This window comes from Colobus angolensis, unplaced genomic scaffold (assembly GCF_000951035.1).
Source record: "Colobus angolensis palliatus isolate OR3802 unplaced genomic scaffold, Cang.pa_1.0 Scaffold6, whole genome shotgun sequence".
NCBI classification, from domain to species: domain Eukaryota; kingdom Metazoa; phylum Chordata; class Mammalia; order Primates; family Cercopithecidae; genus Colobus; species Colobus angolensis.
The window spans coordinates 7,789,802-7,817,302 of NW_012119598.1; the positions used below are offsets into that span (position 1 = coordinate 7,789,802).

The window sequence follows — 27,501 nt, forward strand, 5'->3', positions numbered from 1 at the left end:
CTGATTGATTGCTCTAGCTACTACTTAAATGTATATGCTCTTTTGACTTTTAAACATTTACTCTTTAGACTTTTAAACATTAGAATCCAGGGAACTGAGGGAGAGAGAAACCTCTGACATGATCCCACTAATGCCTGATCGAGGTGAGAGCGTGCAGGTCTGCCACGGTGGCTTCAGGTTCCCAGTTGTCTTCTTGTTGTGCCCAGACTGTGAGTGTTCAGGTCATATGTACATCTTGTGCTGCCTGCAAAGATTTGGTATCCAGAAGTTGATAGAATGCAATTTTTTTAAAAGGAAGAGGTTTTTGGTGCTAACCATGCAGCCTGGCTTCTTGACATCATATCATTTTTATTTTACTCAATTGAAATGAGTCAACAAAAACATAAGGCTGGAAGAGTAGAAACTCTGACTTAACTGCTTCCTCATATGTTCTCCCTTTCTGCCTCCTCATATGTTCTCCCTTTCCTCTCCTAGATGTGATATTTGCTGCGTCACCTTTCGAACACATCGAGGACTGCTGCGTCACAACGCGCTTGTCCACAAACAACTTCCCAGGGATGCAATGGGCAGGCCTTTCATACAGAACAACCCTTCGATTCCCGCTGGCTTCCATGACTTAGGATTCACGGACTTCTCCTGTAGGAAGTTTCCTCGCATTTCTCAGGTATTCTGATCAGCTCATGGAAGCAGCCAGCAACTGCCTTCCATGGTCCACACAGTTAGACTAAACTTCCTCTCCCTGAGGTTTCTTTCCTTAAAATGTCGGTTGGGCTTTGTCTTTTTTATAACACCTTTTTTCTTAAAATTATCGTTGGCCCTTTCAGTCTCCCTTGGGTTGCTGGGTTGAGAAGGGTGCATAGTCTTGTTTGGGGTTGAATATCCTAAGAACTTGTGCATCAGTCTAGCTCTTCTGTGCCTTTTGCCTGTTCTTGGGTCTTTGAGGTTTAAGATGTCAATTGTAGGCCAGGCCCCAGTGGCTCACACCTGTAACGCCAGCACTTTGTGAGGCCAAGGCAGGAGGATCATTTGAGGTCAGGAGTTTGAGACCTGCCTGGACAGCATAGCAAGACTTTATCTCTACAAAAAATTTAAAAATTAGCCAGGCATTGTGGTGTGCACCTAGTAGTCCCAGCTACTTGGGACACTGAGGTGGGAGGATACTTGAGCCCAGGAGGTTGAGGCTGCATTGAGCCATGATTGCGCCACTGCCCTCCAGCCTGGGTGGCAGAGAGAGATTGTCTCAAAAATAAAATTTTAGGGCCGGGCACGGTGGCTCATTCCTGTAATCCCAGCACTTTGGGAGGCCACGGTGGTCAGATCACAAGGTCAGGAGTTCAAGACCAGCCTGACCAACATGGTGAAACCCCGTCTGTCCTAAAAATACAAAAATTAGCCAGATGTGCTGGCATGCTCCTGTAATCCCAGCTACTCGGGAGGCTGAGGCAGGAGAATCACTTGAACCCAGGAGGCTGAGGTTGTAGTGAGCCGAGATCGCACCATTGCACTCCAGCCTGGGCAACAGAGCGAGACTCCATCTCAAAAAAAAAAAAAAAAATTTTTTTAATAAAATAAAAGTTGTGAATTGTAAAACACCCCAGCCCTATAATGATTGGAATTTGTGGGCTTTTAAAAAAATCTTTACTATCTGCGTTGCAGCTAAAAATTCTAAGTATTGTGGTTTCTATTAAAAACAGTTTGGGTCATTATTGACCTGAATAAGAAAAGAGCCATATATATTCCCACTAATAAAGCACCTGCTAAAACTACTTTGAAATTGGCTGGGCACAATGGCTCATGCCTGTAACCCCAGCACTTTGGGAGGCCAAGGCGGGTGGAGCACTTGAGGCCAGGAGTTTAAGACCAGCCTGGCCAACACAGTGAAACCCCGTCTCTACTAAAAATATAAAAAATTAGCTGGGCATAGTGGCACATGCCTATAATCCCAGCCGCCGGGGAGGCTTAGGCATTATAATCTCTTGAACCTGAGAGGTGGAGGTTGCAGTGAACCGAGATCATGCCTGGGTGACACAGCGAGACTCAGTCTCAAAAATAAATAAATAAAACTAAAACTACTTTGAAATTATTTTTTTCCCCATTTAAAGAAGTTGAGATAGAAGGCATCAACAGTGTTGTTCTTCAAGTGTATACGGTACAAACTCAATGGATTGTTCCAAATGCACACACCCACGTTAACCCCCCAGGTGACATTCCTCATAGCCCCTCGTAGGCAGTGTCCCCCTTCCACAATCAGAGGGGTAGGGTAGCTGATTCTCCAACATCTCCGACCCTCAGTTTTGCAAGGCACCCATTTTTTAAAAGAATTAATTCTACCCTTGTGGTATTGTTACTTAACTATGCTTCAGAATCTCTCGTGAGATACCCTGTGGGGTTGATATCATTTATCATGCAAACATGATTAAGATGCTTTTTGGATTTCCTTATTCAGTCAAGTGTGTTAGCAAGCAGGAGAAGGTCAACTTTTTTTTTTTTTTTTTTTTAAAGACAGAGTCTTGTTCTGTTGCCCAGGCTAAAGTGCAGTGTGGCATAATCGTGTCTCACTGGAGACTCAACCTCTTCAGGCTCAGGTGCTTTTCCTGCATCAGCTTCCCAATAGCTAGGACACAGGCATTTACCATTTTTTTTTTTTTTTTTTTTTTGAGACGGAGTCTCGCTCTGTTGCCCAGGCTGGAGTGCAGTGGCCGGATCTCAGCTCACTGCAAGCTCCACCTCTCGGGTTTATGCCATTCTCCTGCCTCAGCCTCCCGAGTAGCTGGAACTACAGGCGCCCGCCACCTCGCCCGGCTAGTTTTTTTGTATTTTTAGTAGAGACGGGGTTTCACTGTGTTAGCCAGGATGGTCTCGATCTCCTGACCTCGTGATCCGCCCGTCTCGGCCTCCCAAAGTGCTGGGATTACAGGCTTGAGCCACCGCGCCCAGCCACATCTGGCTAATTTTCTTATTTTTTTATAGAGACGAGGTCTTGCTATGTTGCCCAGACTAGTCACAAACTCCTGGCCTCAAGCGATCCTCCCACTTCAGTCTCTGGAGTAGCTGGGACTAGAGGCAAGAGCCAACACATCTGGCAAATTTTTTTTTTCTTTTTTTGTAGAGATATGGGATCTTGCTATGTTGCCCAGACTGGGAACTCTTTATATTATGGGGGAAGATTGTGTACTGGGATAATTGTACAACAAATACTTTGTGCATCTCCGTTTAGTGATTACTTTTTCAATCTTCACGTGTGTTCCCTTGCTTTTACCGGTGGGTTCTATATAGGCCTGGTGCGAAACAAACCTGCGGAGGTGCATCAGCGAGCAGCACCGTTTTGTCTGCGACACCTGTGACAAGGCGTTCCCCATGCTCTGCTCACTGGTCCTGCACAAGCAGACCCACATGGCGGCAGACCAGGGTCAAGAAAAGCTGCAGGCCACGCCCCTGCCTGGTGACGCCCTGGACCAGAAGGGCTTCCTGGCCTTGCTTGGCCTGCAGCACACCAAAGACGTCAGGCCTGTCCCCGCCGAGGAACCCCTGCCGGATGACAACCAGGCAATTCAGCTCCAGACACTCAAGTGTCAGCTACCTCAGGACCCCGGCTGCACCAGCCTGCTGAGCCTGTCTCCTTTTGAAGCTGCTTCCCTAGGCGGTTCTCTCACAGTTCTCCCCGCGACCAAGGACAGCATAAAGCACCTGTCCCTGCAGCCCTTCCAGAAGGGCTTCATCATCCAGCCTGACAGCAGCATCGTGGTCAAGCCCATCTCTGGCGAGTCGGCCATTGAGCTGGCAGACATCCAGCAGATTCTGAAGATGGCGGCCTCGGCTCCCCCTCAGATCAGTCTTCCGCCCTTCTCCAAGGCCCCCGCCGCCCCACTGCAGGCGATCTTCAAGCACATGCCCCCTCTGAAGCCAAAGCCCCTGGTCGCACCACGGACGGTGGTGGCCACCTCCACGCCCCCGCCTCTCATCAACGCCCAGCAGGCTTCCCCAGGCTGTATCAGCCCCAGCCTGCCGCTACCGCCCCTGAAGCTCCTCAAAGGCTCAGTGGAGGCGCCCTCCAACACCCACCTGCTGCAGTCCAAGTCCGGGACCCAGCCCAGCGCGGCCACACGGCTCTCCGTGCAGCAGCCGCGGGCGGAGCTACCGGGCCAGCCCGAGATGAAGACGCAGCTGGAGCAGGACAGCATCATCGAGGCCCTGCTGCCGCTGAGCATGGAGGCCAAGATCAAGCAGGAGATCACAGAGGGGGAGCTCAAGGCCTTCATGACAGCGCCCAGCGGCAAGAAGGCGCCAGCCATGCGCAAGGTGCTCTACCCCTGCCGCTTCTGCAACCAGGTGTTTGCCTTCTCGGGGGTCTTGCGTGCCCATGTGCGCTCCCACCTGGGCATCTCGCCATACCAGTGCAACATCTGCGACTACATCGCCGCCGACAAGGCCGCGCTCATCCGCCACCTGCGCACGCACAGTGGGGAGCGGCCCTACATTTGCAAGATCTGCCACTATCCCTTCACTGTCAAAGCCAACTGCGAGCGGCACCTGCGCAAGAAGCACCTCAAGGCAACCCGCAAGGATATCGAGAAGAACATCGAGTATGTGAGTAGCAGCGCGGCCGAGCTGGTGGACGCCTTCTGTGCCCCGGACACCGTGTGCCGCCTGTGCGGCGAGGACCTCAAGCACTACCGTGCCCTGCGCATCCACATGCGCACGCACTGCGGCCGCGGCCTGGGCGGGGGCCACAAGGGCCGCAAGCCCTTCGAGTGCAAGGAGTGCAGCGCCGCGTTCGCGGCCAAGCGCAACTGCATCCACCACATCCTCAAGCAGCACCTGCACGTGCCCGAGCAGGACATCGAGAGCTACGTGCTGGCCGCCGACAGCCTGGGGCCCGCGGAAGCGCCAGCCACTGAGGCCTCTGGGCGCGGGGAGGACAGTGGCTGCGCTGCCCTTGGTGACTGCAAGCCCCTCACCACCTTCCTGGAGCCCCAGAACGGCTTTCTTCACAGGAGCCCCACCCAGCCTCCGCCTCCCCATGTCTCGATCAAGTTGGAGCCCACCAGTAGCTTTGCGGTGGACTTCAATGAGCCCCTGGACTTTTCTCAGAAGGGCCTGGCGCTGGTCCAAGTAAAGCAGGAGAACACCTCCTTCCAGAACCCTTCTTCCCTGGCCCCCTACGACTGCTCCATGGAGCCCATCGACCTGTCCATCCCCAAGAACTTCAGGAAAGGGGACAAGGATTTGGCCACTCCCAGCGAAGCCAAGAAGCCTGAGCAGGAGACGGGGAGTAGCGGGCAGCCCTCTCCCTGCCCAGCACCCGGCCCTTCTCTTCCCATGACTTTGGGGCCCAACGGGATCCTGGAAAGCCCCATGGCCCCTGCGCCGGCGGCCACCCCGGAGCCCCCAGCGCAGCCCCTGCAGGGCCCCGTTCAGCTGGCGGTCCCAATCTACTCCTCAGCCCTGGTCAGCGGCCCTCCCCTCGTGGGCAGCTCAGCCCTCCTGAGTGGCACAGCCTTGCTGCGGCCACTGCGGCCCAAGCCCCCCCTGCTTTTGCCAAAGCCCCCCGTGACAGAAGAGCTGCCCCCGCTGGCCTCCATTGCCCAGATCATCTCATCTGTATCCTCGGCCCCCACTCTCCTGAAAACCAAGGTGGCAGATCCAGGGCCAGCAAGCACCGGCAGTAACACCACGGCTTCAGACAGCTTAGGAGGCTGTGTCCCCAAAGCCGCCACCGCTGCCACCACCAGCCCAAAAGAATCTAGTGAGCCTCCCGCTCCAGCCAGCAGCCCAGAGGCTGCCTCTCCCACTGAGCAGGGCCCAGCGGGCGTCTCGAAGAAGAGGGGCCGGAGAAGGGGGGTGAGGAGCCGGCCCCGCGCCAACAGCGTTGGGGTGGACCTGGACTCCAGCGGGGAGTTTGCGAGCATCGAGAAGATGCTGGCCACCACGGACACCAACAAGTTCAGTCCGTTTCTGCAGACAGCCGAGGACAACACTCAGGATGAGGTGGCCAGAGCCCCCGCCGACCCCCACGGGCCCAGTGATGAAGAGCAGGGCAGTCCCCCAGAAGACAAGCTGCTGAGGGCCAAGCGGAACTCGTACACCAACTGCCTGCAGAAGATCACCTGTCCCCATTGTCCCCGGGTTTTCCCTTGGGCCAGCTCCCTACAGAGGCACATGCTCACACACACTGGTAAGAGGGCCACCGGGCTCCCAGGCGGTGAGTCCTACATTGCGGCAGGGGGAGCCACGGGTGGGGGTCACAAGCGAGGCCAGTCTCCCACAGCTCCAGTTATTCCTAGCTTGCCTTCTTCCCCAGTCTGCGAAGCCCCGGGCTTGCCTGGTGGTGCTGTATTTCCTGTGTGCTCTCAGTACCCACATGGCCTGTGTGCAGGGGCTGAGCCCTCCAAAGGCAGCATTCTAGTGAGTGTTCACCCAGGGCGTTTTGAGGTGAAAGTGGTCACAGGCCCTCAGATCACTCATGGCGTCGCCTCATCCCTTCCGGAGGCGGTAGCCAGATTATCTACTGGGCTAAGCAGGGAGGCAGCTCCGGAGAAGTGAGACTTTGAAGGTATTGGGGCATAATGAGCTCGGTGCTTTGACACTAGACATTCCATTCCAGTGTCCTCAATGCAGCGTTTTAAATTTTGAAAATCTTGTGAAGTTTTTTTGGATGCCATATATTCTTAAATATTACAAATTGTGATGTTGGCTGTTTTCTTTCAGTTCGCTAAGTCACATCTTCCCCTGTTGATTGTGAAAATCAGCAATGAGTGGTGGTAGAATGTTTTAAAATTTCTGTTTATGCTACACTTGTAAGACTTCCTGAGAAACTTCTCTCAGAAAGGCCTGGCGCTGGTCCAGGTGAAGCAGGAGAACATCTTCCTGAACCCTTCTTCCCTGGCCCCCTACAACTGGTCCATAGAGCCCACGGACCTGCCCGTCCCCAAGAACTCACACCCAAGTGTGAGAAAATTCTAAGTAATAGACTTAAATTGTCAAAATGATACCCCCAAAACTATTTTCCTTTTTTCTTTTTTTTTTTTCAAAGACAAAGTCTTACTACATTGCTCTGGCTGATCTCAAACTCCTGGGCTCAAGCAGTGTTCTTGCCTCTGCCTCCGAAAGCGCTGGGATTACAAGCGTGAGCCCCCGCACCTGGCCCCAAAAGTATTTTTCTTTGTTTGAGACAGAGTCTCGCCCTGTTACCCAGGCTGGAGTGGAGTAGTGTGATCTCAGCTCACTGCAACCTCTGCCTCCCCAGTTCAAGCCGTTCTCCCTGCCTCAGCCTCCTAAGTGGCTGGGATTACAGGCATGCGCTACCATGCCTGGCTAATTTCTGTATTTTTAGTAGAGATGGCGTTTCACCATGTTGGCCAGGCTGGTCTCGGACTCCTGACCTCAGGTGATCTGCCTACCTCAGCCTCTCAAAGTGCTGGGATTACAGGCGTGAGCCACCATGCCCGGCCTGCCCAAAAGTATTTTTTAAATGTTAGTTTTTAGAAGTTGATTTTTAAAGAGAAGTTTAGGATAGGAATATACTTGAAATAATTTTGTATCAGGTGCTTCTAGTATATAAATGGCCATACAACTCTCATCTGAATTACAATTTTCTGAATTTTCTGAGTGAACAGCCTCAGTATTCAATGATTTATGTTATTGAACTAAGGGCAAATTAGTGAGATCCTATCTTTTTGGGGTTTACGGCCAAAATATTAATAAATAGATAGGCCCTAAAACCAAATGGTACTGGATTGGCAAATAAAATACAGAACACCCGTTAAATTTGAATTTCAGATAGACAACAAATAATTTTTAGTATAAGTATTTGTATGTAGTTCTTGGGATTTACTAAAAAATTATTTGTTTATCCAAAATTCAAATTTAGCTCTGGGCGTCCTGGTTTTTTTGTGGGTTTTTCTTTTTGTGCTAAATATGGAAACCCAAGGTAGTCAGGAGATTTATGACAGGATGTTGAGGGTGGGTTGTGGGAATTGGTGTGAGCTGTGCTCTGTATCTTGGTGGAAATGCATTACGTGGAGTTGATCATCCCACAAAGCTTTGGAGAAGCTCGTGGAAGGCTGTTTCTCCTAGATGAGGTGGAACAGCAGGAGGGAGGTCATGGAGCCACCGCTGGATACCTGAACGGTGTGCAGAATGGAGCCTGGGGAGGAAGAGGAAGCTGGGAGCCAGAGGGAGTTGTGGCTGGGAGCGATAGGTCTCCCAGAGGCTGCACTGGTCACCAGAGCTTGCCACACAGACACGGCATTTCTTTCTGCTGTGGTGGGTCCTTGAATCCAGGGATTGAGGAGTAGCAAGTCAGGAGTGCCTATCCAGGGAAGACTCGAGGAGAACCAGGATTTCTAGATTTGTAAAGTATGTACTACCCTTTCATACCATTGTCTCCCTGTTAAAATAGTTTAAGCCTGACAAGTAAAGCAGCCATTCTAATGATGACAGCAGTTCAGGGAAGAAAATGCATCTTCAAGAGAAGGTGCCCCTTATAGCAATCTCTTTTGCTACCCTTTTTGGGTATCACCTGTTTATCGCCTGCTGAGAGTCTATGGAGAAGTGAGTCTTTCTGTTACCACTTTTCAGAAAGCAGAGGGTCTGGATCTGATGATTGGCTTGGCTCGCGCCCTTCCTCAGTGCTCTCACCTCCCCCTGCTGTCACACAGCCTCCCCATCTTCCTCCTCCAGTATTTCCTTTTTTAAGAGTTGTGCCCATGTCTTTGCAGGTGCGTAATAGGTGTTCCCACTTGTGAATCCAGTCATGATTGCCTGGCCTTTGAATGCCAAAATATCAGTGTTGGTTTAAAATTTAGTAGCATCTAAAACTGAGCAAGAAAGCAGGAGGTTTGTTTAAGATAGGATGGGGTAGATATAAATACAAACATTCTGCCTCTTGTCCCTTAAAAGTTACTGATAACCTCGATAGATGTGTCTGCTTTGGCACAGTCCCCACATCCTATCATAATGTGTTCTTGGTAGAGCTAGTGTTCATGACAGCCCTGGGAGGGTGATGTCATCTATGTGTTGCCACAAGGAAGTCGAGGTTTACTTAAGGAGCTAAGTAACTTGCCTACAGCCATATGGGGAATAAGAGATGGAGCTACTGTTCCAAGCCAGGGTCAGGTTCTGTGCAGCTGCCCCCTGGCCAGGGTATGTGTGCCAAGTGTTTCCTCTGTGTGAAGGCAGAAAGCGAGCAGGGTGCACCTTCCATGCTTCCCTGTGTTCCCACGTGTCTACATGCAGAAGATTGGGAAGTAGTTTGAGATAAGGGGGGACACCACTGTGGATCAGAATGTTATTAACTAATTTGAGACTTCAAGTTAGTGTTAGCCACCTGCATAGACACTGTATGAATGTTGGTGCCCATTGAGCTCCATTAACTTCCTTTGCTGTGCTTCACTCTCAGCTTCCAGGGATGTTCAGCATCACCACTGCTAAATCATGTTATATGGAGCACTTGGCTACATCCAGTGTCGTGTTAGAGCATTTTCCATTCATGGAGCATTAGAGCTGGAAGGAGCCTGGGAAGTCATCTGATGGGCCTCCTCTCCCCACAGACCTGATCTTTTTCCTCTGGTAGGCAGCTCTGCTGTCACTCAAAGCCACATGGATCCTTGGCTCCCTAGGCTTCTGTGAGGTGCTGTCTCCAAAACTTTGAAAAAAGTCTTAAGTGTACACATGTTAAACATTGACTCTGCAGCCACCCTGCAAACAAAGGTGTTATTCAGAGAAGATATTTTGTGCGGTATTTTTGGTTTTTTAGTTTTTTGCTTTTGTACAGACAAGGTCTCACCATGTTACCCAGGCTGTTCTCGAACTCCTCGGCTTTGCAAAGCGCCGGGATTACAGGCGTGAGTCACCATGCCTGGCCATTTTGTGTTTTTGAGTATACTGTTGAAATCTAGCTGAGTTCCAGCCAGAAACATTGAGCAGCATCCGGTTTTGGACTGCATTTAAACAAACTGTCTACACCTTGAATGCTGGCCTCCTCCTACCCCCTCAGCAAATTACTGTACTGTCTCTACTTTGTCTCAAAACACGTGTTCTCCAGTCCTCCCATTCCTCACAGGGGCAGCAAGAAGCAGATCCGGTGTTCAGTGTCCAACAAGGGGTATACCTGCTGGCTGCTGGCAAGGAGCATGTGGCCTCAGCCTTTTCTTGCTCCCGGCTCAGGTTCCAGGAACTGTGTCTGATGAGGAAGCTGGCAGGGCTGTCATTTTTCATACCCCTGGCACAATCCCCACACACACCTGCCTTTCCTCCTTCCTTCCACTCCTCTCCAGCTCTCTCCCAGCCCATAGTTTCCTGCTGATGAGGACAGTTCCTGGTTCCTTACCTTTCTCGATCTAAACGTGCCACTCCACAGGAGACAAGAGTGCACTGTTCCTGCCTTTACCCCTCGGGAGCATCTCGTGTGTTTTTAGGCCACAGGTGGAGGAGAGGGTGCCAGGAAACACAGCCAGTCTGTTCTAGCCTGTCCTCGTTTTCTTCCCCCTTCCGCTTGCTCCGGTTCCTTGTCCCACAGTGATGGGCATGGGACTATGGGATGTCCATTTTGGGCTTCCCTGGCTTGCTCACTTTCTCACGGGTGCTTTGAACACCTTTTTTGAGCCGGCTCAGGCTTTCCCCTGACACCCTTTCCTCCTGCTTCTACCCAGCAGTGAGGGTCAGAGCGTCAGTCAGTGAGTCATCCAGACCTGGGTGTGGAAAGCACCTGGGACACCACTTGGTATTTGGCTACTTTTAGCTTTCTTAAAAGACAGCTTTGGCCATTTTTACCCATTCCTGTGTACACTTCTGCCAAATACAGAGAGAAAATACCAAAAGAAAGCATGCCTTCACGCAGGGGTGGAGGAGCAATGGAGAGAAGGCTGGGCTGCTCAGGCTCCACTTGTTACAAAAAGAAAAGCAACTGCAAGGTTTTCCATGCTGGTTAGACCCCACCTTTCTAATCCTGATTGTCTTTGAAAAATGAACAGAAATGTTTTCAGTTCTGTTTTTTTGATCTTGGAAGCCAAGGTGCCAATCTCCTCATCAAACTATTCTCACTGTCCACTCTTCTCTTGCTCCAGTGCCCTTCTTCATTTCTTGACTGTTCTGGGAGAGTAAACCCTGGCTAATTTTGTTTGTTTGTTTTTGGAGTTTTTTTTTTTTTTTTTTGAGACAGGCTCTCGCCCTGTCACCCAGTACCCCGGCTAGAGTACAGTGGCATGATCACAGCTCACTGCAGCCTTGAACTCCTGGCTGAGTTCAAGTGATCCTCCTGCCTCAGCTTCCCAAGTCGCTGGGACTACAAGTGCACACCACCATGCCTGGCTAATTTTTTTACTATTTTATTTTATTTTATTATTTTATTATATTTTATTTTGTTATTTTATTTCATTGTTTGAGACAAAGTCTTGTTCTGTAGCCCAGGAGTATCTCCTGGAGTGCAGTGGCGTGATCTCAGCTCACCACAACCTCTGCTTCCCAGGTTCAAGTGATTCTCCTGCCTCAGCCTCCAGAGTAGCTGGGATTACAGGCCCACGCCACTGCACCCAACTAATTTTTTGTGTTTTTAGTAGAGACGGGGTTTCACCACATTGGCCAGGCTGGTCTTGAACTCCCAACCTCAGGTAATCCACCAGCCTCAACCTCCCAAAGTACTAGGATTACAGGTGTGAGCCACCACGCCCAGTCTTTTTGTTTATTTTTTTGTAGAGACAAGGTCTCACTGTGTTGCCCAAGTTGGTCTTGAACTCCTGGGCTCAAGCGATCCACCTCTCTTGGCCTCCCAAAGTGCTGGGATAGGCATGAGCCACTCTGCCTAGCTGGCTGATGGTTTAAGCACTCGTGTTGGGGCTTGCAGAATGCTGTAGGTCCTGAATGTGCAGGTACTCCCTGTGGTTACAGGTGCTTTTACAAATACCCCTCCTAAAGCAGTTACTCGTGGCAGCTACCAAATAGATAAAATCATTTGCTACTTTCTATTATAGATGACTGGCCAACAAGTGTTTTTGAAACCTATGTTACTATAAAATACTAAACGGGCCCGTTTTCCTGCATCCCTGCAATCCAGAGAGCCCACTGCTATGTAAAAATGTCAGACTTAGGCAGTGAAATGTGAGCTTTTAATGACTCGTGTGAGTTGTTATGTCACTTTGGGAGCCTTCATAGTTTGATGCAGTACTTTTGCATCATGGACTGTTTTTTGAATTTAGCATTAATAGAGACCTTCTCATGGGGACGTCAGCCTGGCAGTCCTAACCAACTGTAAAGGTGACGCATTTACCAGTGTGAAAATTACAGAGTAAACCATGTGATAGGGGGAGCGAGAAGCCGATCGTTTTCTTTGAAATCAAGAATCCTATCATAATAGCTTCTTACTTGTTTTCCTCTTGGCCCGGTTATTTTCTCAATCTGGCCAGACTCAGAGAAGCAGCAGTGTTACCTTTTGACAATAAAATATTAAAAGTACTTTATTTTTACTTGAAATTATTAAATACTGTGTTCAATTTTAAATGAAAAACAAGAAGTAATTTTTTTCATTTTACTTTATTTTTGAGACAGAGTCCCTCTGTCACCCAGGCTAGAGTGCAGTGGTACAATCTCTGCTCACTGCCACCTCTGCCTCCCAGGCTCAAGCGCTCCTCCCACCTCAGCCTCCCCAGTAGCTGGGATTACAGGTGCGCACCACCATGCGTAGCTAATTTTTGTATTTTTAGTAGAGACGGGGTTTCACCATGTTGGCCAGGCTGGTCTTGAACTCCTGGCCTCGAGTGATCCGCCCGCCTCGGCCTCCCGCAGTGTTGGGATTACAGGCGTGCGCCACCATGCATGGCTGCAAGAAGTAATTTGGAAGATGCACCATAAACACTGAGATACTGTACAACTAGTCATACTTTTTTTTTTTTTAATGTGGATGTTTTAAAAATAAATTTTGCAGAAAACACCTCCAGAATGATAGGAGGAGACCCTGAAAACAGTCAGTGGGTTCTCCACTTCTGTTCAGGTTGCCTTGTGGAGCTCCTCAGAAGCACACAGGCCGCGTTTCTGGGTTTCTGATTCTGCCCTGTCCAGGTTTCTAATTCTGTTGTCTTTGATTGTTTTGAGCATCTTTATTCTTAAAAGTTCCTGCGGAGATTTGTAAGCATCATCTTAAAAGATCTTTTAGCTCAGGACGGAATCAGTGTCCCCTGTCTCTGATTATTGCTCCTGATATGAAATTGTGGCCATGCTGTCACCGGGGCAGTGCCAGGTCCACACCTTCAGGCTCTGTACAGATGGCGCCCCCTGGAGTCGTGTGACACAGCCATGCCGGTCAAGGCTAGTCCCTCCTTCCCCTGGGAAAACAAGTGGCCCCTCTGGCTGGTCCCCAGGTGCCAGGCCCTTGCTGTGCATTTGCAGGGGAGTGCGTGGCCTTGGGCACCTGTGCTAGTTCAGGCTTCTATCGACATTAATCTAAACGAACCCCAGAGGCCCCTGTGATCTGTGTTTCCAGGGAGCTGTGTTTAATTGTGGCAATCCCAGGGTTATGAGACAAAAGTACTAGGCCCCAGCTCTGAAGTCATGTTGGTTAACACATAAAACCTTTTACCCTGTAACATTAGCAACTGGGACTTTGGACTCCAGTGACTTGGGGGAAAGGGAGGAATGCAGTAATACACAAATGATGCACCACCAACTTCCATCTCCTGAAGGTTCCTGATCTCCTCTCTTTTCCTCTCCACCTCCCTTTTCCCTTGTGCTTTCTTTCTCTCTCATGCATCCACACAAACCCAGGACAAGTTGTAGAGGAGCTTTGATTGCATTTTTAGACGTGACATTTACAGCACAAAAGGAATCCAAGTAAAAGGAGAGGGTAGGCAGACCAAAGCAGGAGGGTACTGTGCCTCTCTCAGTGGCTCACCCGTCTGTGCATTTGAGATGGGTCTAGGGGCGAGGCAGGGATGCCAAAATGTCCTCTTCACATGCACATCTGTTGAATGGAGCACATGATCAAATGCAGACATAGTTACGTATTGGTCACTCATTTGCAACCAAGCTTGGAGCAGGGGGAAGAAAGAACCTTTAATGTAATGAGAAGATCTCCTGACTCTTGCCACCTAGGACCACAGTGAACTTGAGGAGAAGTCACTGCAGGATATCTCAGCAAGTCAGACAGGAGTTGTCCTGGGAAGTCAGAACTCAACTGCTCCCATTCCCCAGTGGGAGGGGCACAGCCACCAAGGCCAGGAAGGGGAACTGGCCACCCTGGCCGGGGGCTGTCCCTGACTTCTCTTCATGGGCCCCCAAAGATACCCAGGGGGGCTCCCCAGTGGATTTCCTAGTGTCCATATTACGGTGTCCTTGCCACACTGGAACTCGTTAGAGGGCATCTTTCTCTCTGTGATAGGATATAGGTGTTTTCTTGCTGTGCTCTAAAATCTCTTCATTCACTTTTATTTTGTGTTGTCATTATTTAATATGTTAATTGTAATAGCATTGTTTTACTTTAAATGTATATTTTTCAGTTTCATTTAGTATTTTGAAGACAAAAATTCATATTCCATTTAACTTAGGAAAAGGGAGAATGATCGTTGTAGTCACTGATGTTCTCTTTTTTTTTTTTTTTTAATTGTGTTTTCTTAATTTTCTTGAAGGGGTGGAGGCGGGGGGAACAACTGCCAGTGATCCCAGGAGAATAAACAAAAGCGACTTTTGTTTTTCATTGCAGTAGAAAGCCAGATAAATATATATTTTTTTTCCTGCTTCAGGTCAGAAACCCTTCCCTTGTCAAAAATGCGATGCCTTCTTTTCTACCAAATCTAACTGTGAACGCCACCAGTTGCGCAAACACGGAGTTACCACCTGTTCCCTGAGAAGAAACGGGCTTATCCCCCAGTCAAAAGAGAGTGATGTTGGATCCCATGATAGCACAGGTAGTGCCGCCAGGTGAACAAGAACCCAGAGAGAGGGAGAGAGAGGAGTTCAGTTAAGAGTTGTATCTAACTCCGGTCCGAGCTGTGGAGGGGCTGCTGGTTCACTTCTCTGTAGGAGTCAGAGCCTGCAGCCTATTAGTAGAAAGGCGGGCCCTGCTGATGATTGGGAGGGAGCATAACTCCTGGGTCAGGTTGCCTAGACATACAGCAGGAAACAGTGACAGTGCCCCTCGGTGACGCTCGGGGCTGCTAGGGAAGATCTGTCACCCTCTTGGCAGAAGAGGCCTTTGTTCCCGATGTTGGGAGGTGGGATGTGTGGGAAGGCCTACAACTTTAGCCCTGGGTATGAACTCATCTAAAGGGGATGTGAAACCTTAAAGGTTTGGGGAGCCCTGGCCTCTGCAGCCTGCTCGGGAGCAGGCCTGGGCTCCCTGGGATGTCAGGGTATTGAAGGAATGAGGGGTGCGGTGTTCTTCTTTTCAATAACTCTCTTCCCGGTGTAAGACTGTCCTTGTTTGAAAAAGCACTGTGCATGTCCTTTCTTTAATCACATCTCTGCTTGACCTGAATCCGAGTATTATTCTCCTGTGCTGATGTGTGCTTCCTCCCTCCGGCACCCACAGAGCAATTAACGGCTGCCCGATACGTCTTCTGCCACCTTTTTTTTACCTGGTAGTTTCTGAATTTATTCATGTCCTCTATCGGTACACTCCATCCGCTCGGACTGCTGGGATTCTCCATCCTCACCCCCAAGAGCAAACAGAACAAAAGCCAGCCTGCTGCAGGCCACTTAGACACCCCGCCAGTTGGCACTGATTAGGAACAGGGACAGCATCATGGTGCTGGGTCCAGTTCTGCAAGTCTTGAAAACCTGACACTATCTCGTGGCTGCGAAGAGATCCCCCCAGCTATGTTTTTCTAGGGTTGTAATTGCGTCCTGTGGCTTCTCTTCCTCAGATAGGGTGAAGATGGGGTGCTCTATAGTTAGGAGGCAGCCCTGCCTCAGGAGTCAGTGTGGACAGAGGGTTGGGCATTAATCTTAGCCCCCTTGTCCTTACCTTGGTTACAGCGATGTGGGGGCGCATCTGGAGAGGCCACCCTTTGCCCCTCTCTTTGCCTCCCACTGAGCCCCAGCGAAACCAACTATGAGTGCTCTTGACTGCCCCACCGCCAGTCTAGATCAGACCCTCTGAGGGTGTGAAAGTGTAAGCTGGTTTGCTCACTGCTTCCCCAGCTTCCACTTCCACATAACTCACCAGTATCTTTGAGTGCAGAAAGATGTGGGTGCCCACGGAATCTTCCCCTAACTTGGACCCCTGTGAGCCAAAGATGACCTGCAGTTCAGCCCACGGGAAGCACACACCAGTGCTGGCAGGCACGCATTTGCTGCAGACCATCCTGCTAATGTTTAACCATCGGCCGCCACGTTACCTGTTAGTCTGGAACATTTTCTTTCAGCCTGGTTTTGAAAGCTGCCCTGTGATCTTCCCATAGTGGTTCCACAGTAGCGAAAGCAGCCAGTAACTGAGGGAGCTGAGGGGGAGCCCTTGGGTTTCCATGTTTACAAATAAGTCTTAGTAACTCTGTGCTGGATATGCATTTTGCATTCAGCTTCTTTATCGTAAGGGAGGAACAAGGGCTGGGGCTCCTGCTGACATCTGCACACACAAAGCTGAGTCGGAATTTATGGTCTTAGCTTCGGTTCAGCACCAAGTGTATTTATAAGTTTGTACTCATAAGTTTTGTTTTCCAAATCCCAGCAAAGCCCTGTCCCACCTCCACCCCACCCCGGAAGTTATATAGGTTTTCTTGAAGGGACAAAACCTCTAGAAAAGGAAAAGTTACTGAAAGTTGTAATGTGAGACCAGCAAAGAGAAAATATATGTTTGGTTTAGTTGTGGTCACAGTCCATGGTGAGAAAAGGGACTGAGATTTAAGTGGGAGAGAAAGGAGGTTAGGGAGGCAGAGTTTAGTGATTTCAAGGAGGATTTTAAAAACCAGATGAGCATGATGGGCATGGGGTGAAGCCTTCATTCTGGGCTCCCCCCAGTGAAGTTAAAAAACTGAGGCTTTGAAGGAAGACCACTTTAAAAAGGGGAGGGGGGAGGAAATGACCAAGGAGGTCCTTGAGGGGTTTTCTAGGCTTATATGCTTAGGTGGCATTTTCTTAAAATTCCTACACATGTTTTATAATGCAGGTCTGACTTTTTTCAGTCACATAAGGTCCCCCAAAAGAATGCTTAAAATGCCACAGTGGGGACACTTCTCCCTTAAAGGTCCATTTTGAATATTCAGATTTCAACTGAAATTCTTCATTCACTGTCCTGGACAGAGAGGTGCCCTGGCCCCCTCTGCCCTTGAAGGGCATGCCCTTGGTCCTTCCTCCGATCATGCCACGTCTTCGTGTTTGTAGGCACCTACATAAGGCTGTTTTTAATTCATATAAACGTGAAAGTGTTTAAACTCTCCCTTAATGGTGGCCACCTTTACCAGCCCAGAAGTCCCACATGTCAGCATGGACTGCACCTCAGGAAACCCTCTCAGTCCTCAGATGCTTTGGGTAGAGTGCAGACACAGTGGCTTCCCTGCAAACGCACCCCTGCCAGGTCAGATGATTACTTCGATCGGTAGTCTGTCACATCAGTTGAGGCACATTTAATGTTTAGGAAGCAATAGATCATTAATTGTTGAGCTGACTAGGGCCGTCTCCACTGTCCTGTAGGAGGAGCTGTGGGTTTATTATCTACCAGGATTCCTTCTGCTTCCTCTGGCAGTTTTCATAGTTGTTGAACACAAACCGAGGGACTGATGGGGAGAGGGAAGAACTGCATATTTTTAAGGTAGCATTGCTTATAAAAAGTCATCAGCGGCCGGGCGCGGTGGCTCAAGCCTGTAATCCCAGCACTTTGGGAGGCCGAGACGGGCGGATCACGAGGTCAGGAGATCGAGACCATCCTGGCTAACACGGTGAAACCCCGTCTCTACTAAAAATACAAAAAAAAAAACTAGCCGGGCGAGGTGGCGGGCGCCTGTAGTCCCAGCTACTCCGGAGGCTGAGGCGGGAGAATGGCGTAAACCCGGGAGGCGGAGCTTGCAGTGAGCTGTGATCCGGCCACTGCACTCCAGCCTGGGCGACAGAGCAAGACTCCGTCTCAAAAAAAAAAAAAAAAAAAAGTCATCAGCTCAGTTACCTGCATTTGGGAGTCTGGGTGGTTGAGGGCAGGGATTTATACAGCACCTGGCCTTATAAGTTGACTGTTCATGATAGGTTTAGAGGTGAAGTGTTTGTTCATGAGAATCACTAATGAAAATCAGTTGTTGCCTAGAATGTGAAGGGCACAGCCTGCACTGCTAAAACACTCCCCCTAGTGGGAGTTTGGTAGAATACAACCAAGCCCCCTGTGTCCCAAGAGGGCGTTGGCCTTTCATTGTACTCTGGGTGATCTCTCTCCATTATCCACACAAAGGAAAGTCTCAACAGCAGGAACAATTTGATCTTAGTGTATTTATTTGGGTTTCATTTCAAAATTTATTTTTTTCAAGCTTTATCATGTTAAATATGTTCTATGCAGTTAAAATAATGCATGTTCTTTGCTGAAAAAAAAAATACTAGAAGTAGCCTAGGATATACTGGGGACAAAGGGGAAGTAACCAGAGATTAAATCTTTTAAAAGTAACCAGTTGGGCGTGGTGGCTCACGCCTGTAATCCTAGCCCGAGGAGGGTGGATCACCTGAGGTCAGGAGTTCTGAGACCAGCCTGGCCAACATGGTGAAACCCTGTCTCCACTAAAAATACGAAAATTAGCCAGGCATGGTGGCTCACACCTGTAATCCCAGCTTCTTGGGAGGCTGAGGCAGGAGAATTGCTTGAACCCAGGAAGCAGAGGTTACAGTGAGCTGAGATTGCACCACTGCACTCCAGCCCAGGTGACAGAGCGAGACTCCATCTCAGAAAAAAAAAAAACCTACAAAGGCCAGCCACAGTTACTTATGCCTGTAACCTTAGTACTTTGGCGGGCCAAGGCAGGAGGACCCCTTGAGCCAGGAGTTCGAGACCAGCCTGGGCAACATTGGGAGACCCTGACTCTAGGGAGGGAAATTACCCACAAAGCCAGCAAACAAATTGAGCAGTTCGTATTTTTATTGTAGAGTTTATACCAATATCCATTCTATAGCTGCTCTCTGTTGAAATGATTCAAGAAAACGAATATCTTGTTTTTCCTTGGAATGTGGCCCAGACATTGGTGTGCATATCTCAGGATTCATATTCTTTAAGCTTTTGGATAATTTTGCAAAATGATTTCTTCTTTAAAATTTTATATTCACACCATAATATTTCCTTCTGAAACCTCGAGATACTCAGACAGTGGCTGCCAAAAAGTGCAGTGTAAGACTAATGAAATGAAATGATGGAAGTGGACGCGTTATGCAGATGGCTGTGGGTAAGCCTAAAGCCCCAAGCAGGTGTGAGCAGTAGGTACTGTCTCCTCAGACCTCGGGATGGGGCAGAACCAGCTCCTTACCCCAGCCCTCCTGACCGCCTTGATGGCCAAATAATGGAGCATGTGACGTTGAGGAGGGAGTGATGGATGCAGGTTGACACTGTAGTTACGCCTGATCACACCAAGTGAGAATCCAGGTTAGGTGCGTGAATCTGCTGGCTCAAGGACTGCACTCACATCTGGCCTATTGAGGGAGGCGCATCTCATACTTGTGCCATAAAACAATGACTTTCATCCACCTAATTCTCAGAGGAACTTCTGAATCCCTGCAGTAATAAATCAGACAGTGGCCGGGCATGGTGGCTTACGCCTATAATCCCAGCACTTTGGGAGGCCGAGGTCGACAGATCGCCTGAGGTCAGGAGTTCGAGACCAGCCTGGTGAACATGATGAAACCCCGTCTCTACTAAAAATACAAAAATTAGCCGGGCATGGTGGTGGGCGTCTGTAATCCCAGCTACTCAGGAGGCTGAGGCTAGGAGAATTGCTTGAACCTGGCAGGCGGAGGTTGCAGTGAGCCAAGATCACACCATTGCACTCCAGCCTGGGTGACAAGGAGAAACTCCGTCTTCACTAATAAAAAATCAGACTTAAGATCTGCAGCTAAATAATAGGTTCCACCAGCTTCCAATGCACTGTTGTAGTGCATAATTTTAAGAAGTTATTAAGTCCTCTTTCAACCTTAGGAAAGGGGAGGCCTTTTGACACTGTTTGATGTTATGAATGTTACAACCATGCCACCCCTTAAAAGGACTGTTGAAAACTGGTAGGCTTTCCACATACAGTTTTACTGGGTGGAATGGACAGATAGGAACAAATCAAAAGGCAAGAAGTCAGGGTAGGTGAGATGTCCGGAACCCAGAACCCCTTGTCTTCACAGGCACCCACAGCCCTTCACAATCCACTCCCCTCACTGTCTGCTGTTGCCAAGCCTGGCATCAAGGGTGCCCTTCCTTTAAAAGATTTCCACCACTCCTGGGAGGCTGACAGCTAGGAAGCCTACAAGCTTCCCTGCACCCCCTTGGGTCTCTGTAGCCTCCACCTGGAGATGAGCGTCAGGCAAGAGTGCATACCATACACACAGAATGCAGGCTTGGGGTCGTTTCCTGTGAAACTCGTAAGACCATGCTTTGGGGGATTAGGGGTGGGGGTGGTCCTGTGTATGTTGCATGTTTGTATGATCTCTTTGCACTGGAAAAATAACTTATAACTCAAGCTTCCTCAACCTCCCTAGCGCTGCGAGTCTCTGGAATGCACCCCTCTCCTATCTCGCAGCCCCTGTCTGCCCTGCCTGAGTCACTCACACCTTCCTGGGGGCGGGGGCAGTGGAAGCCGGGGGTTCGGGGGCACAGCCAGCCCTGGGAACCCACCTCAGGTGATGTGGAGGCTGCTTTTGCCTTTCTTACCTCCCCGAGGTCATCTTGGTCCTCCTGGGGGAATGTAACAGGTGGTGAGGATTTGGGCCGAAACAAGTCCTCACTGGTTTGGGGTTCAGGCTGCTGGCGTGGGTCTAGCCCATTCCCAGTGACATCCCTGGCATGAGCGTACCTGGTGGTGCCCCTCTGAGCCCTCCCCGCTGTGCTTGCCCCACAGACAGCCAGTCGGACGCGGAGACTGCAGCCACCGCGGGCGAAGTGCTAGACCTCACCTCACGGGACAGAGAGCAGCCGTCGGAGGGCGCCACTGAGCTCCGCCAGGTCACAGGGGATGCCCCTGCGGAGCAGGCCAAGGCGGAAACGGCCTCGCCTGTGCACGGAGAAGAGCACGGGCCTGGGGAGAGCCATGAGCCGGAGGAGGAGCCTGGCGCTGAGGAGAGTGCCGGTGACGCCGACGGCGCTGAAGAGGACACGTCGAGCAACCAGAGCCTGGACCTGGACTTCGCCACCAAGCTCATGGACTTCAAGCTGGCCGAGGGCGAGGGCGAGGCAGGCGCCGGGGGCGCGGCCACGCAGGAGCAGAAGCTCGCCTGCGACACCTGTGGGAAGAGCTTCAAGTTCCTGGGCACCCTGAGCCGCCACCGGAAGGCGCACGGCCACCAGGAGCCCAAGGACGAGAAGGGAGATGGCGCCAGCACTGCGGAGGAGGGGCCCCAGCCCGCCCCTGAGCAGGAGGAGAAGCCCCCCGAGACCCCGGTGGAGGTGTTGGAGTCGGCCCCGGCGGAAAAGCCTGCAGAGGAGACTGAGGGCCCCTCCGACGGGGAGAGCGTGGCCGAGAAGAGGTCCTCGGAGAAGAGCGACGATGACAAGAAACCAAAGACAGACTCCCCCAAAAGCGTGGTCAGCAAGGCAGACAAGAGGAAGAAGGTCTGCAGCGTGTGCAACAAGCGGTTCTGGTCGCTGCAGGACCTGACCCGGCACATGCGCTCCCACACAGGTAACCAGGGCAGGCCAGGTCCCCAGCCCGACAAGAGGCGGCGAGTTGGGCACCTCTGTCCTAGGAGCTGCCCTGAAGCGGCGCTGGAGGCCACCGAGAGAACGTGTGCTTACGTTGCGGGTGTGCCCTTCAAGCCCGTGAACTAGGAGTTTTAAGGAGTTGCCCTCTTAGCCCTTGAAGACCGTGCAGGCCGCCTACAGCCAGGCGGGAGAGGGACCTTGGCGGTTGTGTGTTGGAGAACGCTGTGACCTGCCTCTTAGCTCTGCTGAGCCTCCGTCTTCCCATCTGGAGAGGTGGGGTGACAGCTGCCCTGTTTCATAGAGGTATCTAGGAGAGGGTGTTTGTGCTGGCCATTTGGGCCCACTTGGTCCCGTCTAGTCCTGTGGCCCGGACGACCGGCGCTGCCCCAGGCCACTGTGGGGCGGCAGGCACCCTGGGTGATCCATTAGGGCCGGGAGGGTCTTTTCCTTTCTTAGCCGTGCAGCCCAGCTGAGGTGACTGGGACAGGACTCTTAGCCACTGCCCTGCACACTGCTCCTAGAGTTCACCCACCACCCACAGGGTGGAGGCTGCAGACCCCAGAGCAGGGGCGCTTGCTTTGAGACAAAGACCTGGATATGCCCATGGAATCTAGAGATACATCCTTCTTCCTTCCAAAATAACCTGTCCCTCCTCTCAGCCGCAGCTTCCCTCCTTGTCACAGCTGCAGCCCGCAGAACACGTGTGCCCCGACCCAGCGCAGTCAGCTGTTCGCTGCGCTTGCCCGTGTGAAGGACCAGGGTCCTTGGCTCTCAGGAGAGAGAGATTCTTGGGCTCCCAGCAAGCGTGGTGGGCCCTGCCCTGGGCCTGACGTGTGAGCCATCAGGAAAGCCCCCGCTGCGCCACATCGCAATGCAGAGGGTACCTGGTGTCTCCGACTTAGGTGCTGCTGTCCATGCAGATCCCTGAGAGGGTCCACTCCTGTCCCCCTCTAGATTCCTTCCTAGGCTCTGGTCGAGGCCAGTCTGCACATCTCCTGAGGCTTCTGCTTCTGGGACTTGGGTTTTCTGGATCAGTAGTATGTAGAGTGCTTGGACTGAGAGAGGAAGGAGAGGGAACGTCTCAAACTGACAGCTTGAACCAGCAAACAGAGCTTGTCCGTCCCGTTTGCTGGTTCAAGGAAGAGGCCTCTGGCTGAGTAGGAAGGAGTCCTGGTCCCCCGCACATAGCCTGGGAGCCTCATTCTTCCTGTGCAGAGCAGGGTGCGGTGGGTACTGGTGCCTTTTGGTTAATGGAAATTCTTTCTTTCTTCCCTTGTTCCAGGGGAAAGGCCATACAAATGTCAGACCTGCGAGCGAACCTTCACCTTGAAGCACAGCCTGGTTCGCCACCAGCGGATCCACCAGAAAGCCAGGCATGCCAAACACCATGGGAAGGACAGTGACAAGGATGAGCGGGGTGAGGAAGACAGCGAGAACGAGTCCACCCACAGTGGCAACAACCCCGTCTCAGAGAACGAGGCTGAGCTGGCTCCCAACGCCAGCAGCCACATGGCCATCACCCGGAGCCGGAAGGAGGGCTTGGCCAGTGCCACAAAGGACTGCAGCCACAGGGAAGAGAAGGTCACGGCAGGGCGGCCGTCTGAGCCTGGCCAGGGTGACCTTAACCCAGAGAGCCCAGTGGCCCTGGGACAGGACCTGCTGGAACCTCGCAGCAAGAGGCCTGCCCACCCAACCCTGGCCACAGCTGATGGCGCCTCGCAGCTCCTGGGGATGGAGTGACAGCCTCAGTCCCCCTCAGCACAGACAAAAGCCAGCAGAGCAAAGCGTCATGGGGTTTCCTCAGTGCCCTTCGGCTGTTGGGGAGTGAGAGAGAGAGAGAGAGAGAGAGAGAGTGAGTGTGAGAGACAAGCAGGAGCGTGGCTGCTCGAGCGCTCAGTGCCATGGCCTTACCGCAGCATGCGCGGGAGGCCACAGCCCGTGCCGATTCCAGTGCCTTAACTACTTACCGGATCCCTCCATATTATCGTGGGTGTTGTATTTTTCCAAAATGACTTCTTAAACAAAACAAATATTGTAATGAATTGTCTGGAGAGGACTTCTTCATTTGAGCATTAGCGTTATTTTTTACTGGTGTGTGTGAGCTTGTTCTTGTGAATCTGTGATAGCACCGTTTGTTCTGTGAGCTGGAAACAGAAGGAAAAAACATACCCTTGGGTACCCATAGCCAATAACTGGAAGAAAATGATGTGAATTTCATGTAAATGACCAGAGGAAAGATGGATAAGATGATAATTTCTTAAATAGACATTTTCCTTTTTTCTGTGTGCTTCATGGTGGAGCTGTCATCTGGTCCTTGGTATTACAGGATGTGGTTGATGAAGGTTTCCAATATGGTTTCAAGCCAAAACCAGGAAAGATTCTAGCTTCAGCCTCATGTCCGTTTCCACTCTGTCAGCATTAGACATGGTCACCGTTCAAGTTTCAAGACATCCATTCTTAACTATAGAGAAGAGTTACTCCCCTGGCGTCTAAACCTATGGAAAATATGCACGGATAGCATATATTTGATTGCCTCCTCTTCCCTTTCAGTATCTATATTATTAATATTATTATTATTATTATTATTATTGTTAGTTCATCAGTTTGCTGTTCTCTGCAGTGAGCAGAATCAAATGGGCAATATTTGTCCTGGGAGACCTGTGCCGCACCCGGGTCCCCGTGTAAACGTGTGCCTGCGGCTGTGGTTGGCACCCTCGGGTGGTAGCTCTTCTACTGTAATGAGACAAGCCTTTCTTCTGTCACTGCAGAATTTAGCAGGGCCGTGAGCAGTCTTCCCAAGCATGGCCCAGGAGCAGCTCAGAGAGGGTGGAGTGAGGGTGCGTGCATCCAGGAAACAGGCATCAAGAAGCCAGGGCCGTGCCTGGAGCACTGCAGAGATGCCTTTGGAGAAAGCAAAGCAGTGACCCAGTGACCAGGCACGTTACTCGTGAGCGAGGTATTCCCAGTCTTCCTGCTAAGCCTAATCCAAGCCTTACCCAGCTGTGCTACTGTCATTTGCAAAGCGAGGAAATACTACTACTGGTAATAAAACTACACATGCAAGATGTCAGATAAGAAATAGGTTTATATTTACCTTCCTGCGATGTGGAGTTGGTGCTTGAAGATAAATGTGCTGTTTCTAGTTTCTTAAATAGCCCAAACCCCTGGGTGCAAAAAGGCAGGATTCTTTTTACCCATAAGCATCTTAGGCAGGCAATAGACTTCCCTCACTGTCCCCGCCTGCAGGGAGGAGAATGTACCCCACTGCACCTGAGCTCCTGGTCCCTCAGCCAAGACCTCAGGGGCCCCCAGCCAGCCTGCTGCTGGGGACCCCTGTGCTTGCTGCAGTGTGTGGAGCCTCTTGCCTTCCCCTGGGGAGGCACACCTGGACCCCAGCTGCTTTCCCCTGCCTTTTTCTGGCCCCAGTGCCCCTCCTTTACATAGGCTTGTTCGCACAGAAACATGCACATCCCCTTGTCTCCGCCGCTTCACCAGTTTCTGAAATCCAACCTCCCAGACTTCAAAGGAAGATAGATATTCTTGAGATAATGAAAAGTGATATCTTCGCATATGAAAGGAAAAAAGGTTGAGGTATATATGATTTTTAACTGTATTAGGGATGTATGAACCAGTTTAAAAATGAGGTTTTATTTACTGTAGAGATGAATGCAAATCAGAACCAATGATTCCTTGGTCTGCTTAGTTAAAACCAGTTCATACATCCCTTAGGTTTCTTTTTTTATTATTACAGTTGTTATTGTTATTTTTGTTGTTATTATTTGGGGTTTCTTGTGTTTTTTCTTTGCGACTCTCCACACTAAACTCGCAATATTGTGGGGAGAAGCTGTGAGTAAACTCTACGCTGCGGTGAGATGTAGCAGTAATCAGCTCCCAGCGACGTGAGGAGCCGGGGCTGCCGCTCGCAATAATCACTATTGATTTAAAGCTTTACTTAGCCTTGATCTGTACCCTCGTAGTCAATAAGGTCTTGCCACATTTTATTAGTGAGGTGGAGAAACGTATTATTTGTTTGTTTTTGCCCTTCCCCCACCCCCCAATATTAAACTGTGAAATTTGTGATTTGTTTAAACTCTGGGTGAATCATAGCTTAGTTTGCATGTCCAGCTAATTTGTTTCTATACGTTTTGTTTGATTCTCTTTCTCCTTCTCTCAGGGCTTTTACAAAAAAATATATATATATGGATCTTCTGAAAAGTTTTTTGAGGTGCAAGTTTTTTCTTTTTTTTTTTTTTTTTTCTCATTGATTAATGGACATGATGCTGAGATTCGATCACTACATGAAACACCTGGCTGTGAAAACAGAACAACCCAGAGGGCTGTTTTCCAAGCAGCGCTGGGGAAGCTACGGAACAGCCGGATGCCAGTTTCGGGAGGATTCACCGTACGTTCTGACCCTCTGTTCGTCTCTTTCCTCTCCTCTTTCTTTAAGAAGGAAATTGATCCTAGTGATTTCAGCCCATGCATTAAACAGGAAACAATAATAAATTTGTAGAATGCATATTTTTCTAAAGGGAACTTAAAAACTGCTGCTACATGTTATGTACAAAACTGGTTTATGCCACATGAACAGAGAATCACAAGTTTGGTTTTGGTACTTTTTGTTCCTCTTTGTATTCAGTTGTATAGAACTTCCAAATTCAGAATGAGAAGAAAGCTGTTCTGTATCAAACCATCTAAGCAATAAATGTTATATTTTAAAAGCGGCGGATTGCCGGTCACGTGGCCGTCCTGTGATTTGTTGTGATCCTATCCCCAAACCCACAGCCCACTTGGCGCAGCCCCCAGGTGTGCGGTACCGTTGGAGGGAATCAGGTGCCCAGGAAAGCTCTTGTCATCCAGGCAGCATTTTTATTTGCTCTGGAGGCTGGGGCAGTGACTCTTTCCTGTAATCCCAGCACTTTGGGAAGCCAAGGCAGGGGAATCACTTGAAGCCAGAAGTTCAAGACCAGCCTGGGCAAAATAGTGAGACCCCTATCTCTACAAAAAAAATGTTTAAGAACTAGCTGGGCATGGTGGTACACGCCTGTATGTAGTCCCAGCTAGTTGGGCGGTTGAGGTGGGAGGATCACTTGAGCCCAGGAGTTTGAGGTTGCAGTGAGCTATGATCGTGCCTCTGCGCTCCAGCCTGGGGGACGCAGCAAGACCCTGCTGTATAGAAAAGCACTCGGCTGCACTTGGGAGAGCTACTTTGAGAGCATGTGGAAAGTTAAGTGGGTGGCCACTGTCAGAGCTTCAGAGTGAAGACCTTGGTGTTGGGTGCACAGGGCCAGGAGACTGGGCCCAATGGGGCACCACAGTGCAGGCCACTCTGTCATTGGCTAAAGCCAGCATTTTTGTTTCCTGTGCAATAATGCCTAAGAAGTCTGCCTCGCCTCTTCTTCCCCCAACCCAGTTGTAAGTGATTTAGTCAGCACCTAGTGGAGGGAGAACAAAATCTGTTAGTGTGACCAGATTTTGGCGAGACGGGCGGGGACAGCAACCCCAGGGCTGGGGATGGTGCAGGTTAAAACTCACATTTGGGTGAAATAGCAATCAGCAGAGCTTCAACTCCTGTAACTAGGGAGTAGCTCTCAAAAAGCAACACTGGGGGCCGGGCACGGTGGCTCACGCCTATAATCCCAGCACTTTGGGAGGCCGAGGCAGGCAGATCACGAGGTCAGGAGATCGAGACCATCCTGGCTAACATGGTG

The 27,501-nt window shown here is 50.3% G+C and overlaps 1 protein-coding gene across 4 annotated transcripts in view; it reads left to right on the plus strand.

The window, feature by feature from the left end:
- RREB1 (ras responsive element binding protein 1) overlaps nt 1-26,516 on the plus strand; it is a 160,770-nt gene extending 134,254 nt beyond the window's left edge. For 2 of the 4 annotated variants that reach the window (XM_011962649.1, XM_011962650.1), the window contains exons 9-12: nt 475-664; nt 3,277-6,175; nt 20,991-21,770; nt 23,073-26,516. In XM_011962649.1, coding sequence (XP_011818039.1) covers nt 475-664; nt 3,277-6,175; nt 20,991-21,770; nt 23,073-23,530 — 4,327 coding nt within the window. In that variant the 3' untranslated portion in view covers nt 23,531-26,516. Of the gene's footprint in view, nt 1-474; nt 665-3,276; nt 6,176-14,729; nt 14,895-20,990; nt 21,771-23,072 lie in introns of all 4 variants that reach the window. The other 2 variants (XM_011962648.1, XM_011962651.1) reach the window with 2 other exon arrangements.
- Nucleotides 26,517-27,501: the final 985 nt, after the last annotated feature.